General features: G+C 55.8%; 1 protein-coding gene across 3 annotated transcripts; it reads left to right on the top strand.

Moving 5' to 3' along the window:
- The first annotated feature begins 4,530 nt into the window (after positions 1 to 4,530).
- On the top strand, positions 4,531 to 10,664 carry SLC25A45 (solute carrier family 25 member 45). Of its 3 annotated transcripts, none has more exons than XM_047693462.1 (6): positions 4,531 to 4,828; positions 5,786 to 5,829; positions 6,035 to 6,106; positions 6,399 to 6,584; positions 8,807 to 9,065; positions 9,213 to 10,663. In XM_047693462.1, the coding sequence occupies exons 1-6, from the start codon at positions 4,792 to 4,794 to the stop codon at positions 9,479 to 9,481; spliced, it is 867 nt and encodes a 288-aa protein (XP_047549418.1). In that variant the 5' UTR covers positions 4,531 to 4,791; the 3' UTR covers positions 9,482 to 10,663. The 3 variants fall into 3 exon arrangements, with proteins under 3 accessions (XP_047549418.1, XP_047549419.1, XP_047549417.1); XM_047693463.1 differs by lacking the exon at positions 4,531 to 4,828 and adding an exon at positions 4,839 to 5,434; XM_047693461.1 differs by lacking the exons at positions 4,531 to 4,828; positions 5,786 to 5,829 and having other exon boundaries at positions 5,846 to 6,106; positions 9,213 to 10,664.
- Positions 10,665 to 17,628: the final 6,964 nt, after the last annotated feature.

Here is a 17,628-nt window from a genome sequence, read left to right as displayed (position 1 = left end):
CAGTTCAGTGTCACTGAGTGCTTACTGGGTGTGGGGTCTGGGCTAGGGCAGGAGGTGAGGCACTGCCTTGCCCTCAGCAAGCTCAATTATGGTTTAATTAGAGGTAGAGAGGGGGAAGAAGGAAGCCCAGGAGAGATGCGTATTTTTCTTTAAGTAATTTCTTTTATTTATTTTTTAAAAAGATTTTATTTGTTTATTTGGCAGAGAGAGAGAGAGAGAGATCACAAGTAGGCAGAGCAGCAGGCAGAGATAGAGGGGGGAAGCAGGCTCCCTGCTAAGCAGAGAGCCCGATGTGGGGCTCAATCCCAGGACCCTGAGATCATGACCTGAGCCGAAGGCAGAGGCTTAACCCCCTGAGCCACCCAGGTGCTCCAAGTAATTTCTTTTAAAGATTTTATTTATTTATTTGAGAGAAAGAGAGACACAGAATGAGTGGGAGGAACAAAGCGGGAGGAAGAGAGAGAACCTCAAGCAGACTTCACCCTGAGCATGGATGCAGGACTCGATCCCAGGACCCTGAGATCATGACCTGAGCCAAAACCAAGAGCCAGTTGCTTAGCTGACCGTGCCACCCAGATGCCCTGAGAAACATGCGTTTACAACTACATACGATGACAGAATTGCCTTCAACGCTATGGAAAACTATAAGCAAGCAGAGATGGGTCCTCACTTCTGGAGCCCTACTGAGTGCCAGACCCTTTCGTTTCCTCAGGTCATCCTCGGGGCCCCTGTGGGTAGAAGTGAGAGTAATAGTAGCTGCTGTTCGTGGTGTGGGTACAATGCACCAGACTCTTTTCTAAGTGCTTTAATTCTTGTATCACACCAGGAGGTGCGTAGTCGAGAAAACAGGATCAGAAAAGGCAAGCCACAAAGCCGACGTCTGGCAGTGTGTACAGTGCAGTAAGGAGCCTGGGACAGGTCCAGTGCGGGGAAGGAGGGCACTGAAGGGATTCCTGAAGGCGTTCCCAGTTGCAGGAACTGTGGAGCGTGGTGAGGACCCCAGGGAAGCCCGGGGCAGTCAGAGCACAGCAGGCAAGGCTGGAAGATGGGGTGGCACCTGGGGGCGGGGGTTTGTGTGTGGCGGGTTTGGCAGGTGATGAGGAGTTTTGGGCAGTTGTGAGCTAGAGTGGGAGGAGGTCAGAGCTCTGCCCGGTCAGGAAGAAGACAGGCCTGGTTGGATTTCCAGGAGAAGAGTCCAGCCAGGGCTGGGGCTGCCCTTTGGCAAGGCTCCAGAGAGGGGTCGTGGGTCTGCCTTGAACTGGGGGGGTGGGGTGGGATGGGAGAAGAGAGCGGGGCCCATTCTGATGTGAAGGCTGCCAGTCCTTTAGAGCCAAGTGGCCTGAGACTCCACAATCAGCTGGGCTGGTTTCCTGCTTTTATAAGCAGGAAAAGACCCCCCCCCTCCACCCACCAAGGGCCACAGAAGGGATTGCCCACTTGGGAGAGAGCGACCAGCAGAATGAGGACAGCAGCCCAGCCCTCGGCAAGGAAGGGCACTGGGGCAGCCCAAAGAACCCCGGGCAGCTCTAGGTGGAGGACGTCAGAGATGAGCCCTGCTTCCTAAAACCCGTCTACCCGTGAGGAAGTAGCGGTGAGTGGGTTCTACTTTGGCCACAGCGAGAAGGCAGAAGGGTGAGTGGGACTGGTTCTTGGGTATCTGACAGGGAACAAAGAGTTGCATGATCTGGAGGGGCAGGTAGGGATACTGTTGGGGCTTCGCATTCTTTGGGGCCCTTTGGAGATGGGGAGAGAAGTGGAGACCCAGGGCGGGCTGCGGGGCTGCCCACTAATGCTGTCCCCCGCTCCTCGCCGTTCACTCCTTCATTCTTGTGCCAAAGATGTATTAAGCACCTGTCCTCTGCTACGTGCTGTGCTGAGCCTTCGGGATAACATCAGTGAACAAACAGCCAGAGGTCCCAGCCCAGACAGACAACAAGTTAATCACTGGTGCATCAGAAAGTCACGGGTGCCGTGGAAGAACGAAGAGGAAGAGCCAGGGAAGGGGCACCAGGAGTGCCCGGCAGGTGATAAGTCTGAGTCCAGGCTAGACCAGGCCAACAGGGAGAGGGAACAGCCAGTGCCAAAGGCCTGGAGGCAGGAGCCCGTTGGATGAAGAGAAGGAGGCCCAGGAGGCTGGGACAGAGTGACCAGGGCGTGGCCAGAGATGAGGTCGAAGGAATGTGGGGCTGAATGTTGAGTGGTCCTAGAGCCTAGGAAGGACTTCCGTTTTCAGTCTGAGCAGGAAGGGACCCTTGCAAGGTATGGAGCAAAGCGCAGACACGGTCTGACTTAAATTTCAGCTGAATCCCTTTGGCTACTAGGCAGAGAACAGACTGGAAGGGGGCAAGGGAGGAGGCAGGGAGACCAGGAGACCATGTGGAGGCCTTGGTGGCTTTGGGCCAGGGTGCTAGCAGAGGAGGAGGAGAGGAAGGGTGGGATTTGGGTCCTGCTTTGAAGGCAATATTAACACAATTTTCTTATGGGATGGTGGGGGGTTGTGAGACAGAGGGAGGAGGCAAGGGGGACTCCAAAATTTGGCAAACACATTTGGAGACTTCACGGATTTCTATGGGTGGTGACTCCAGCGCCTTGGATCTGTGTGCCCTGAAAAGAGGACCCTGCCCTGGCCCCACTTCTCAACAGACCTACGAATAGGATCTGACAATATCCCATGGCCCAGGATGTGAACAATACGTTACATCAGCACCCCCCACCCTGTAAACTCTGTTCATGTCAGACACTCATGCTCGACAGCAGCCTCAGCACTTGGGTTGTCCATGTCCCTGGGTCTGCCCTGATGCTCTGCCCTCTGCCCTGACTCCCACCGTGTGCATCCACGTCCATCTGTGTCCTGCCTCCAGGTCCGCGGGACTGCCGCTGCCTCCCTCGCCCTGCTGCCAGAAATAACTGAAATGTCAGGGAGCCGCGATCCTGAACGTGACCACCACCACCCCCGCCCCACCCTGGAAGCCCCCCTTGGATGACCTCCAGAGCATCCCAAAGGACATGGGAGACAGAGCCTCAGGAAGCATGGGCCTTGCCACAGATCAGCCGAGACGGGAGCCCCAGTCTGGATGACATGGAAGCCCCTGCTGCACCCCCCTCAGGCAGAGAGAGAGGATGGGAGCAGGAAAAATAAAGGTACCAGGCAGGCATGGGAAACACAAGGCGCGAGCCATCATCTGATTGGTAAAGAGATGCAACGAATTTTTAAGTGATGTAAAATATCGCTTTCAAAACAACAGCGAGGGGCACCTGGGTGACTCAGTGGGTGAAGCCTTTGCCTTCGGCTCAGGTCATGATCTCAGGGTCCTGGGATTGAGTCCCGCATCGGGCTCTCTGCTTAGGAGGGAGCCTGCTTCCCCCTCTCTCTCTGTCTGCCTCTCTGCCTACTTGTCATCTCGCTCTCTTTGTCAAATAAATAAATAAAATCTTTTAAAAAAACCCAAAAACATGGGGCGCCTGGGTGGCTCAGTGGGTTAAGCCTCTGCCTTCAGCTCAGGTCATGATCCCAGGGTCCTGGGATCGAGTCCCGCATCAGGCTCTCTGCTTAGTGGAGAGCCTGCTTCCTCCTTTCTCTCACTGCCTGCCTCTCTGCCTACTTGTGATCTCTCTCTGTCAAATAAATAAATAAAATCTTTAAAAAAAAAAAAAAAAGGGCGCCTGGGTGGCTCAGTGGGTTAAGCCTCTGCCTTCAGCTCAGGTCATGATCTCAGGGTCCTGGGATCGAGTCCTGCATCAGGCTCTCTGCTCAGCAGGGAGCCTGCTTCCTCCTCTCTCTCTGCCTGCCTCTCTGTCTACTTGTGATCTCTCTCTGTCAAATAAATAAATAAAATCTTTAAAAAAAAATAAAATAAAATCTTTAAAAAAAAATAAACAAAAACAAAAACAGCGAGGAGTGAGCCTGTTTAAGCAGACCCACCTTGTAAGAGGCCGGTGGGGGAGCGGAATCCAAAGCGTGCTAGAACGTGCTTGGTGTATTGGCCGCAGGGAGGGTTGGAAGGAAGGAAGCAGAGAGGAGGAGAGAGGGATGCACTCTCCCTGCTTGTCACTTTAGATTGTTGTCCAAAGAAAAATGGGCATTCATAACCCCAGTGCTGAGACACCAGCCATCCTTGATAACACCCGAATCCCCAGCTTGCCCCCCCCCCCCCCGGGAGGGAGGCCCGGAGAAGAGAAGGATGTGCACGAGGGAGGCTGTGTATGACTCACGCAAGGGAGCCGGGGAAGCTGCACACCCCCCTGGGAGGAGGAAGGGCTTCAGGCTAGGGAGTCACTCCTCTCCGGGTTGTGCCCACCCTGTCCGCTCTGGGGTTCCCCGAGCTGGGCCTGCCCCATGGTGGCCATGCTCTATCTCCACCGGCTTGGCCACCGGTTCCCAGGGTGTTGGGCTGGCTAGACCAGGCCGGGCAGGCAGAGCCTTGCCCTGGACAGGCTCATTGAGGCCTTGCAGCCTGGGGCAGCCCTGGAGGGTGGCGCCTGGCTGCCGCGCCTGGTCCCGCAGCAAGGCTGCAAGGCCATCGTGGGCCGGCAGGGGGCGGGCCACCCGCCACGATCCCTGCTCTGAGATTTCACACTCCGCACAGGCCTTCTCCACTGTCAGGGCCACCCAAGGTGGCTTCCTCCCCTCCTGGTGCAGAGGTCTGGGCACTGGGCCACCGCTCACCCTCCCGGCTGAGTTAAACATTAGTGGGAGGTTATCGGGCAGGCGACGGGGAGGGAGATCAGGGACGGCCAGACGCTCCTTAGCGTCTCCTGTCTGGAGCCACCGGTTACCGCCCCTGCCAGACAATGCCTGTGGAGGAGTTTGTGGCCGGATGGATCTCTGGTGAGACGTTTTTCTTCCTTCTGCTACGTTCCCCCCTAGCGGTCCGTCACTGCCAGGGGACATAGAAGGAACAGAGACCAAAGTCTTGGTGGCTTTGGAGCCCGGGGACCAGCTCCCAGAGCCTCCTGGCAGCTGCCTTGGGGGCGCGGGGAGGGAGGTGCGGGTCTCTAAGCTACGAGGCGCTCACCTCCAGGGCCGTGGTGAGCCCTCTCCCAGACACACCTGCAGACCTTCACCGAGAACCCCACTCTCTAGGCCCACCCTGTGGGGCTCAGAAAGGAATTTCACCTTTCACCCCAGCAGCTGTCCTGCCTTCCCCTCTGGGCCTCTGCCCTAGTTTCCGACGCCGAGGCCAGCTGTGTCGAGGGCCCAGCCCAGCTTCTGGGTATCCCTCAGCAGAAAGAGAGGGACATTCCGAACCTGCCTCTGGGGGCTGTGACCTCGCCCAAGAATCCAGGGCCAGCATCTGCTCTGGGGGGCAAGATCGGAACGTGGGGAGGTGGCCTGGGGGCTGGGCTCTCCTCCCCGGGGGGGGCAGCAAGATGCCGTAGGGCCCCCAGCTCCGTACTGAGGGTCTGGACCAAGACCCTGTACTCCACAGCAGGCGTGAGTGGAAGGGAAAAAGGGGTCAGTCTGGCAGGGACATGGGGCCCTGGAGAATCTGTCCCATGGCCCCACAGTTAGATAAGCAAGCAGGACGGTCAGTGTTGGACACTGTGAGGACACGGTGTCTGTGGCGGGCTCCTCCCTTCTGCCTGGGTGTCCTCTGGGAACGGCATTGCCCCGGTCCCCACACCTCCCTAGCCCAGAGCTTGGCTTGGAGGAGGAGGCAAAGGGGCCTGCGGGAGTTCTTTTGGAGTCTGGCCGGAAGGCCTGGCCCCATCTTCTCCTGCCTGAGCTCCCCTCCCCTTGGTTAGGTGCAAGGGGCCCCCCTCATAGCATCTTCTTATCATGCAGGAGCTCTGGGCTTGGTCCTGGGATACCCTTTTGACACGGTAAAGGTGAGTCGAGGGGAGGCATCTCAGGAATGAAGGCTGTCACCAGAACCAGATGTCACCATGCCTTGAGAGCAGGGCCTGGCTGATGGGGAGCTTTCCTATCAGTGCTGCGCTGCTGGCATCCTGCCGGGCAGAGTGGGAGGAGCCGGGGGCTGGAGCCATCCCTGCCCATCCCTCCTGGGCTGCCTGCTCTGTCCTCCTCGCACAGGTGCGGCTGCAGACCCAGACCACATACCGGGGCATCTTCGACTGCTTGGTTAAGACTTACCGCCATGAGTCGGTGGGTGTCTCGCTTCTCTGGGACTTCGGCAGGGGGAGGCCTCTGGGTGGTCGGCAGTAGCTTTCTTCTCCCCCAGTGGGACTCTGCCCCTGAAAGAGAGGAGACCAAAGTTGGGGGTTCCCGGGAGCTGGCTGTGCCCCAAGACTGTTCCCAGCCTCAGCCAGCCTCAGCCTCTCTTCGGCAGGACTCAGGACTGGTTTCTGGCCAGAGGGGACCCTGTCAGAATGGGAAGGGCAAAGAGGAGACCCCCCCTCCCCCCACTTGGCCCTAAGGTCGCCTTGTCTTTCTACAGCTTCTGGGCTTTTTCAAGGGAATGAGCTTCCCCATTGCGAGCATAGCCGTGGTCAACTCCGTGCTGTTCGGGGTCTACAGCAACACGCTGCTGACGCTCACAGCGACTTCCCACCAGGAGCGGCGGGCCCAGCCTCCCAGCTACGCGCATGTCTTCCTAGCTGGCTGCACGGGAGGTTTCGTGCAGGTGAGAGGGAGGGGAGGGGCACGTACACACAGGTGCTTGCAAGCACGCACACGCAGGTGTGAGCGTGCACACACGTACCTCCAGAGCCGTCTGCCGGGCTCAGTGCTGTGGGAAGACCTCTCTCCCGGGGGGATCCCTTGCCCTGGAGAACTGATAGCCTTGCCAGAGCCCCGAGCCCAACTCCTCCAGCCCCGGCATGGCCCTGGCAGCCCTCCAGCCCATTGCCCCGCTCAGCCCTTTTGCCTGAAGCTTCAACCAGGCCCCAGTCCATAGATCTCGCTGGAAGAGGCCTGGGTATTAATCATTAAAGAGCTCCCATCATTTAGTTTTGGTCTTTGTTCTCAGCACTTAAGGATTGGGCTTTTGATTGGTGGGGTGGAGGAAAGAGGGGCCTCCAGACATGGGGGCGGGGGCAGCTGGTTGGGGGGTGTGAGCATAGAGGCAGAGGGACCCGTGCCTGACTCTACCCCACACCCCAGCCTGAGGCGCCTGAGGTCACCATCTATTCGGCACCTGCCCTCATGCCCCTAACACACTTTCTGGGGCAGAGACCAAGGACAAAGGACAGAATTAGGTGGCTCACGCCAGTGAATTAATGATTCGTGAGAATTAATGATTCGTGAGATGCCCGCAGGTCCTGGCTTTCCTTCTGTCCCTTCTTGTGCGGAGCACGTGCCTGCATAATTCCCAAGCCCTGAGGCCGGCAGGCCACCAAAACAAGGAAGAGAAGTGAGACTCCACGCTAGCGGCTAACCCAGCCAGACCCAGCTCCCAAGTCGCCCTCCTCTCCAGCTCTTTGCAAAGCCGAGCGGATAGCAGAACTGGGGACTGTAGGCTCATGGATGGGGACCGGGTTCAAGGTCCAACAGGAACCCGGTTTGCCATCAAGCCCATGGATTCAGCTTCCCCGGGTCTTGGAGTAGAAACTAGATTTTAGGGTGGCCTGGGATGGGGAGCAGAGGGGCCCTAACCTGCCCCTACTCACTACCCTACCTTTGGCTCAGCCATTTCCGCACCGTCAGGAGCTCAGGACTCAGAGGCGCATCCCCTGGAGAAGCCCTGAGCTTGGCACTGCCTGCAGGCTCTGAAAGGATGACATCAGGGTCCCGCCTTAGGGGGAGGGAGCCCAGTCTACCTTCCTGCACAGGAGGAAGTAAACAAAGTCGGTCTGGCATTGTCGGAACAGCGCTGCCAGAACCCGCTTCCAGGGCTGAGGAACTAAGCTCATGTACTTTCCACGAAAGAAACAAAACCCACAGAAACCCCTCATGACATGCTAACCTCAGCCTGACCTCAGATCTCATCTGGACTTTTTTTTTTTTTAAAGATTTTTATTTATTTATTTGACAGAGAGAGAGAGATCACCAGTAGGCAGAGCAGCAGGCAGAGAGAGAGGGGGAGGCAGGCTCCCCGCTAAGCAGAGAGCCCCATGCGGGACTCGATCCCAGGATCCTGAGACCATGACCTGAACCGAAGGCAGAGGCTTTAACCCACTGAGCCACCCAGGCACATCTCATCTGGACTTTAACAGCTGACCTTGACCTACTGCATCCTTGACCCTCACATTAGCCCCCGGCCCCAGCTTCCCTCCATATTCACCCAGAAGTCCTAACAGTGCCCCAAATGTTTGTCCCTTCTGCCTCTGCCGGGTGATGAGAGTCCTAGGACCCACAGAGCCCACCATCGCTCGGCTTCTGTTGGGAACCTCGTGGTTGGGGGTTTGCAGGAGGCAGGAAAGACTGGCCCAGCGCTTGACCCCTCCCGGGCCTCTGAGAAGTGTCCCGTGGGAAGTACCGGGAGCAAGAATCTAGGAATTGATTCTTAAGGCCGGAAGTGACCGCCGTCGGTCTGGGGAGGGGTCAGACCTGTCTCGGGGACCCAGACTGAATGCTTCCTTCAGACCCCATCACTGCAGGTGCCTGCTCCCCACCCCCAGCTTTTGGGAGGCTAGAAGCCTCCCCCACCCCTTGGAGAAACAATCCAGGATTGTCTCTGAGCCTGTGCCAGGCAAGTTCGGTGCCGATGTCCGAGGAGATGGCCGTGCCGCCGGCTGTCCGGGGCCAATGCTAAGGGTGGCGCCCAGCCTGTGCCCAGCCCTGCCGGCAGCGGGAGTGGCGAGTCCGATGAGCAGACGCGGCCCTACTCTGCCCACCACCGTCCTCTTGTTAGGATCCTCCTCGCTCGGAGCCCCACCCAGGCTCTCGGGGCTTCCTTTCCTCCAGGTCTACTGCTTGGCCCCTTTTGACCTCATCAAAGTCCGGCTACAAAACCAGACAGAGCCGAGAGCGCGGCCGGGCAGCCCCCCGCCCCGGTACCGGGGACCCGTGCACTGCGCAGTCTCCATCTGCCAGGAGGAGGGGCCCCGGGGCCTCTTCCGGGGAGCCTGGGCCCTTATGCTGAGGGACACCCCGACGCTGGGCATCTATTTCGTCACCTACGAGTGGCTCTGCCGCCAGTCCACGCCAGAAGGACAGAACCCCAGTAAGTGGACTGCGTGAGCGGGAGGGGGACGGAGAGGAGTGGGGGAGGGGAGCTAGCCTTGGCCGCGGAGGAGGGGAGGGACCCCAGGGACTGGGTGGGGGGTCCCTGCTCCTCGGTCTGACACCCACCTGGGCTTCCTCTGCCCAGGCTCAGCCTCGGTGTTGGTGGCAGGGGGCTTCGCAGGCATCGTCTCCTGGGCGGTGGCCACCCCCTTGGACGTGATCAAGTCCCGGATGCAGATGGCGGGGCTGAAGCACAGGGTGTACCGGGGGGTGCTGGACTGCATGGCGAGCAGTGTCCGGCAGGAAGGCCTGGGGGTCTTCTTCCGGGGGCTGACGATCAACAGCGCCCGCGCCTTTCCTGTCAACGCCGTCACCTTCCTCAGCTACGAGTACCTCCTGCGCTGGTGGGGCTGAGCGTGGCCACGTAGTGTCCCCAGCTCCCCAGCCAGACCCCCGCCCCACCGCCCAGATGCGAGGTCACGGGGAGCGCACCTGTTTGCTTCTCCAATTGGAGAGACCGGGCCTTTCCTGATGGGCAGGCAGGGGCAGAGGGCCGGGCCTCTGGCTCCTGCACTCCGGAACCCAGGGCAGGCTTCAGGCTCCCAGCACCACTTGCCTTGGCTCCCGTGCTCCCCAGGGCTGTGAAACACACTCAGTGGCCCCTGGTGCCTGTGACATTTGGCCTGACCTGTGACTTCACCCCTCAGAGAGCTCTCAGAGCCGGCTCTCCTGGGCGCTAACGATCCCCTGGATTCCAGCACCGCATCCTCACCCATCCCCCTCCTGCTCCCCCAAACTGGAGAGCAGCCTTCTCTCCCCTGCTGGTCCAGAATCCTTCAGTGGCTCCCTTGGCCAGTGGGGAAAAGCCCCACCTCCCCCACCTCTTGGGCCCTCTCCTCTCTGGGGCTTGGGTGGCCCTTGATCCCTCCGGGCCAGCAGAGGGCAGCGCTCCCCTTGGCTAAGCCTGCTCCTTGGCCCAGGCAGAGCACTGTCTGCCAGAGTCCTTCCTGACAAGCAAGGGAGTTCCCCCTTGCTCCCCACTGGCTGTGGGGTTTTCATACCACCCCCAACACCCTCCTTTATTCCCCAACCCTCGCCCTGCCCCCGATCCCTCCCACATCCCACCACATGCCCCTATCACAGGCCCCGGTTTCTGATTCGCTCCTCAACCTGGCCCCATGACACAGGGAGCTCCTTGAGATCAGGGGTCAGACTTCTGTTCCCCCACTCCGGCCATGACACCTGCTTCCTTTGTCCTGTCCCCCCATCTTAGGTTTTGCCTGCCTGGCCCCTCTCAGAGTGGTCCCAGAAGTCAGGGGCCACTCCTCCCCGGGGTGTCTCCTGTCCCACCCTCATTGATGGCACTTGTGTTCTTTACTTGTCTCAATTGCTAAGTGGCAATGACAAGAAGGTTTGCTTGATTGGCAATAAAGCTGAGCAGAGTTTGTACCTACTAATGTCTCTATCTGGTCTGAGATCCACCTGGGCCCACCTTATGGTGACCTGAATGCCCAGAATTCTTGCCATTTACTGGGGGCTCCCTCTCAAAACCATCACAATAGGGGCACCTGGCCGGCTTTTTCAGTGGAACGTGAGACTGGTGATCTCGAGGTTGTAAGTTCGAGCCCCACATTGAGAGCAGAGATTACTTAAAAAAAAAAAAAAAAAACCAACAACAAAACCCATCACCATATTATCACAGTTCACAACATTATAATGATCATCACAGTCAGCTCAGAGACAGTGTTTAACTTGTCCGTGGTCACACAGCCAGAATGCCTCACACCCCACCGGGGCACATCCGAGCCTCCAGCCTCAGAGCCCAGTTACTTGGCTGCTCTGTGCTCCCTGGGGCCGGAGACCGTCACCCACCAAAGTTCAAGCTCACCGGGGTTCGGCTTAATGGCATTAGGTCTCCTTCACTGGATCCTGGGCTGCCGATGGCGGGTGGCCCCCCAACTGCCCCCCATCCCACACCCCCTGCCTTTCTCTGCTGTCACAGTGTAACCTCAGGGCTCGAGGCCCGGGAGCCACCTCCACTTCCTCACCTCCCTCAGAGCTCAGCGGGCCCCGTGCTTGGACTTTGGCTTGAGAAATGTGTAACGTGTGCAAACTGCTCGTCTCTTGGCTTCGAGGAGATGCCTCACTCTTGGCCCAAAGTGTTGACCCCCGAAGGCCCCACTGGGGAGGCAGGAGGCACCCCATTGGCCAGGAGCCTGGGTGCCGGGGAGCACAGCCTTTTACACATGTTAAAGTTTAAGAAATGGCGTCTAGGTGCTCCTCCCGGCTGACACATGCTGCCCTTCCGAGCTGAGGGAGTCGTCAGTCTAGCAGACATGAGCTGAACTTCCAGCGTCGGAGGTCTCCCCTCCTGCCTGGACTCAGGGAACCTGTGCTTCTGGGATAGAAGAACGGGGTCTGTCTCAGCCACTCACTGCCCTTTCTGTGCCTTAGTTTCCCCTGATGTCGGGTCAGTCTGTGAGCCCCAGTGGTTGTCCAGCTCTGCCGCGGGGCCAGGCCTTTGGGGCTGGACGTGGCAGGGGTAGTCCGACAGTTGTTAGGGGCATGGGGCGGGGGGCAGTGGGTGCCTGGGAAATGGGCTTATAATGGGCAGGAAGGGAGCAGGCGGTCAGGGTGGTCCTCTGTAGCTTGTCATGCATCATGTTACCAGTCAGCAAGAGAATAACAGTTTAAAAATCCTTTTTTGATTTGGTTTTAGTTAAATCCTCTTTGGGGGTAGTAATGATGCCTGTGAGACTGTCTCTGTACTGTCCGTTTTCCCTATCTGGTTTTTTCTAGAGGTGTCTCTGGGGGCTGGAGCTCCTCTCCTCTAGCTTCTCACTCACAACCAGAGAGAAGGCAGGCCTCCCATGGGGCTGCTCCTTCCACTGCCAGGACGAGGGTGATGAGGGACAAGGGACAATGGTGTCTAGCCCAGCGGCTAGAACAGAACCGGGATTAGCGAGCAAACAACTCATTCCTCTTTCAGAGGCCCAGGGAAGGGGCACAAGAGTGTTAGAAAGGAGGGTGCAGGGGCGCCTGGGGGGCTCAGTGGGTTAAGCCTCTGCCTTAAGCTCAGGTCATGATCTCAGGGTCCTGGGATCAAGCCCCGCATTGGGCTCTCTGCTTGGCGGGGAGCCTGCTTCCCCCTCTCTCTCTGCGCCTGCCTCTCTGCCTACTTGTGATCTTTCTCTGTTAAATAAAAAAAATCGGGGCGCCTGGGTGGCTCAGTGGTTTAAGCCTCTGCCTTCGGCTCAGGTCATGATCTCAGGGTCCTGGGATCGAGCCCCGCATCAGACTCTTTGCTCGGTGGGGAGTCTGCTTCCCTTCTATCTCTGCCTGCCACTCTGCTTACTTGTGATCTCTCTCTCTGTGTCAAATAAATAAAATTTAAAAAATAAATAAATAAATAAATAAATAAAATCTTTAAAAAAAAAAAAGAAAAGAAAGGAGGGTGGAAAGACAAAGATCAGGCAGGAAATGAACAAGGATTTTCTTTCTTTCTTTTTTTTTTTTTTTTTTTTTAAAAAACTAGGCTCCACACCCAGCATGGAACCCAGCTTGGGGCTTGAACTCACAACCCTGAGATCAAGACCTGAGTAGAGGGGCACCTGGGTGGCTCATTCAGTTAAGTGTCTCTGCCTTTGGCTCTAGGTCATGATCCCAGGGTCCTGGGATTGAGCACCACATTGACCTCCTGCTTAGCGGGGAGTCTGCTTCCCCCTCTGCTGCTCCCCTTGCTTGTGCTCTCTCTCTGTCTCTCGCTCACTCTCTCTCTTTCTCAAATAAAATAGTTAAAAAAAAAAAAGAAAGAGCTGAGCTGAGATTGAGAGTCAAACGCTTAACCAATCGAACCACCCAGGTGCCCTATGGCCAAGGGTATTTTTAAAAGCCACGTGTTTTCACATGAGCAGAGTCTCGTGATATTCATGTTTAACTTCCTCAAGGAGGGGCACCTGGGTGGCTCAGTAGGTTAAAGCCTCTGCCTTTGGCTCGGGTCATGATCCCAGGTCCTGGGATCGAGCCCCGCATCGGGCTCTCTGCTCAGCGGGGAGCCTGCTTCCTCCTCTCTCTCTGCCTGCCTCTCTGCCTACTTGTGATCTCTGTCAAGTAAATAAATAAAATATTTAAAAAAAATAAATTCCTCAAGGAATTACCATGTTGTGAGAGGTCATCATTCTTTTTGAGAGCACGCTGAGCTCGAAGGAATCCCTAAGAACCAAACAGCAAACGCACCTGCTTTGAGCTTGACATTGGGGCTGGTGTCCGAGCCTTGCGTATAAGCAGCCCGTGACTTGGACAAACGTAAGTAGCATCTCGTTGGTTTCCGTGATGTCAAATGTGACACTTACCTTTACAGCAGTGATCATAGTAGGAGACATTAGAGGAGGCTAACTGGCATGGATTGCATGCGCACAGGGAGGAATGACACACTGTGGGACGCTTCGTGCTTACTTCGCTTCTCCCGCACTTACTCGACAGCTGAGCCATGGGGATGCGGTTTTCGAATGTGCTTCTATGGTGTTTCCAGCCTGACTAGCCCTAGGTCCGAGCCCTAGGTCCACACTACTGGCTGTCTCTGCTCACGCATTCTTGAGCATCCCAAAGTGCCACGTTCCCCCTCCAGCCTGCTCCTCCTGCAGTGCTCTGTGGCCCAGAAATGTCCTCAGGCCAGAGGTCTCAGAGAAGCTCCCCTCCTCCCACATCGAAGGAGTCCCCAGCTCCTGCCAACCCTGCTCCTAAAGTTTTCTAGGACTCACTCTCTCTTTCTCAGTCCTAAAACCACAGCCCCAGTCCTGTCCTGAAGCTGGACAAATAACTCAACTTTTTCCTACTCTCCTTGTTCCCCTTGATGGCTTTCCATTGCTCTGAGGAATCAGGACAAGCTCCTTCTACAATCTTCAAGGTTCTCAGACATTCACGTTCTCTTGGTTCCTTAAACAACCACGTTCCCTCTCACCACAGGACATTTGCATGTACAGTTCTCACTGGCTGTGCGCCTCCCACTCATCCTTCTGCTGTCATCACCACTTCCTTAGGAAAACTCTCCTCAGTCCCACTGTCTAGGTCAAGTTCCTTTGGCTTATGCCAGTGGTTTAGAATCACCTGGGGGACTTGTTCAAATACAGATTACTGGGTCCCATGCTGGGGTTTCTGAATCAGTGGGTTTGAGGGGACTCCAAGAATTTGTGCTTTCCTAAGTTCCTACTGATGCTGCCAGCATGGGCCACAGTCTGAGAACCACTAGCTTGTGCTCTCATGTAATCCCCACTTTATCTGGAATCACAGGCTTTTGTGTGTATGATTCTTTTATGATTATTGTCCTTCCTCTAAGCTATGAGCTCTGTGAAGCCGAGACCTTGCCTGTTTTTGTTCATCATCAAAATGCTAGCGGACACACAAGAGTTGTTCAATAAAGAGCTTTGAACAAATGAATGAATGAGTAAATGAAAACAAACAAACAAACAAATCCGGTCTTCCCAATATCCCTTCTGGCAGACTGGTGCTCTAGACTTTACCTAGAGCCCTCCTTCTACAAGGCAGCTGGATTCCAGATCTGTTATTACAAACACGATCTTAAAACTGTTGCTAACTTTTCAAGAAGTAAGAGAACTTCCCAAGGGCAAATCGGGATATTGGAACTAGAGCTGCCCTTGGGGCTCACACTAATGCTGAGACCTTGGAGGTAAAGAACTTCCCGGAGCTGAAGACTAGACATTGAGTGACACACAGAGCGGCGCTGAACCCAAGACTCATAAATTAAACCAAGATTCTGGAAAAGGATACACCTTTAGTGAAAGGGTAAACCAGAAAACCTCCACCCACCAGCAAAGGGAATCTACAAAGAAACCTACCTCTCCCTTGTGGTGGACAGAAATTAAGAGTAAGAGTCGCCTCTGTGAACCAGGAACCACACGCCCACTCACGGTACTTCAGGTCTGAAACAGCTTTCTCCGGAGAAATTAATTTATCGTGGCAGTAGCGCCCTCTCGTGCCTGGTAGGAGTAATTACACATTCTTCGGAAGGTGCACCCTAAATCAGACCTTCAAGTTTTCCAGAGATTAAAAAAAAACACCTAATAAGATATTTTAAAAAATTATTCCCACATCCAGAAATTAAAAGACGCACAAAGAAAAAAGCTACCATGAGTTGAAGCATCAGTAGAAACAAAAGCAACAGATCTAGTGTCCCCCCCCATCCCCAGGCTATATACAGGTCACTTCCTAGTTCTCTGGCTGGTTCCTTAGGTACAGGGACTGTGTCTTATTCACCTCTGCCACCCTCTGAGCAGAGGGTGCTCATCACAGGCTTGTAGATAAACAGAAACAACGCCTGCACTTTGTCCTGCCCTCACTGTGCGGTGGTGATGTCTGCAGGGCGGGAAGGGACACCGGACCTTGGTAAGAGCTCCGCTCTGTTGGGCACAGCAGGTGTCCTCTTCCTTCCTCTCCTTCCTCTGCAGCTCTCGCCCTGCCCATCAGGTCTCACCGAGTGCAGTAGCTTCCTAAGGTCCTTGATTTTCCTGTTTCCACGTGTGCTCCCCCCCACTTCCCATATGAGCTTCACACGGTGACTAGAATCTGATTTTCTTTTTTTTTCTTTTTTTTTTTTTTAAAGATTTTATTTATTTATTTGACAGAGATCACAAGCAGGCAGAGAGGCAGGCAGAGAGAGAGGAAGGGAAGCAGGCTCCCTGCTGAGCAGAGAGCCCGATGCGGGACTCGATCCCAGGACCCTGAGATCATGACCTGAGCCGAAGGCAGCGGCTTAACCCACTGAGCCACCCAGGCGCCCTAGAATCTGATTTTCTAAAACATAACGTGTGTTCCTCCGTTATCCAAATCAGGCTCCCACCAAGACCACCCCTCCGAACTGCTTGTCTCACTTGAGATGACCGTGAACGATGTGACCCCGAGGCCCCTGCCTTCCTCTCCTCTCCACCCTCCTCCTCTGCTTGACCCCCCACGCCCCCACTCTCTACCATAGGACAGTTGCTTCCCGCCTGTGATGTTTGCACCTGCTGCTCCCTGGGCAGAGAACACTTCCTTACCATTTGCAACTCAGCCCAAAGGCCTTCTCCCTAACTCCCCTCTCCCAGCCCCTCTCGACAACATCATTATTTTATTCTCATCTTGGCACGGATTTCCCTCTAAAATGACCACGTTTATTGGTTTGCTCGTCTCTTCTTTATCTCCCTCTGCCAGAAAGTAAGGGCTTGGAGAGGAGGGATCCTTTCTGTCTTATTCTCTCTGAGCTGGAGGGTCCTGGAACAGCGCCTGACCCACCAGCAAAGAAGTCAGTAAATACTGTTTGAATGAGCCAAGAAAGTCGCTTGCAAACAAGCCAAGAATGTTACAGGACAGCAGCACATGAAAGGAAATGGTTCCTTGTGGCTTTAAAAGAAAAGCTCTGGGAGGAAGGCAGAAATATGGCCGCCAGGCTGAGCTGCTCTAACCGGAATACAGCACCCAGGACAGAGGGCTGGTGTGTCCCCTCCTTGTTACTTTGATCAGGTCTTTAGAGGTCGTATAATTCTGGTTTTAATGTTTAAGGAGATAGGTCAGAACTGGGATGATTTCAGAAAAGGGACAATGGAAGATAGGTAGGAAAACTGGAATCTGTGAGGAAAGCCTACAGGATTTGGGGCTTGGAAGACCAGCAGGCAGGCTCAGCACGGTTTAAAAGTGAGCTGTCCCGGCCACCTGGGTGGCTCAGTTGGTTAAGTGTCTGACTCTTGATTTGGTCTCAGGTCATGATCCCAGGGTGGCTACGTAAGGGTCTACACTCAACACAGAGTCTGCTTAAGACTATTCCTCTCCCTCTGCCCCTCCCCCTGCTTGCGTGGCTGCCGTGGGCACTGAGTCCTGGACCGCAGTGGCCCTAAACCCAAAAGCTACCCCCACTGACTTGTGATGGCCTACTGCCTTTTAGGCCACAAGGAGATTTTGGCCAGAGCTGGACTCCTCACCAGCCCGGGTCTGTCTGTGCCCATGGCCCATGGCCTTTCCAGGTAAATCCATCCTCTTCAAGTCCTACTTCCTGATCTGGCTCAGGCTGCCCATCTCCCACCTAGACCACTGGGACTCTGTCTGCCAGTGGCTCTCATATCTTTGACCCACTCTCCATATCTCAGTTATTCTAGAACCCCCACGAATGACCTGTCCCCATCCCGACTGAGAAACTTTGGGGTGCCCCCTCACCAGGTCTGGTGAGCTAAACAGCCCTCCTGCTCCCCAGGCCTCCCCATGTGCTCTGGAGGGGCCACCTGCCTCCGCCCACCACACTGTGCTCCTTCCCTCCCAGTTGGCCTCCGCGCCCGCCACCCCTTGTGTTGGACTGGCCTTACGGGCCAAGCTGCAGCTCAGAGGGCACAACCCCTCCAGGAGTCTCCCAGGGCTCTGCAGGGCCACAGGACAGTGCACGTGCCTGGGTGACAGCCTTTAATCAGGATGCACCTCTGCTGTCACAAGGTCCTGCTCAGCGGGGACGCCATTTATGCAGCCTCACCACGCAGGCTTGCTGGAGAGATGCTGTGAAATGGACGGTTGAACACGTGACT

Source organism: Lutra lutra, chromosome 10, assembly GCF_902655055.1.
Source record: "Lutra lutra chromosome 10, mLutLut1.2, whole genome shotgun sequence".
Lineage (NCBI taxonomy): Eukaryota > Metazoa > Chordata > Mammalia > Carnivora > Mustelidae > Lutra > Lutra lutra.
This window is presented reverse-complemented; position numbering and strand designations above follow the sequence as displayed.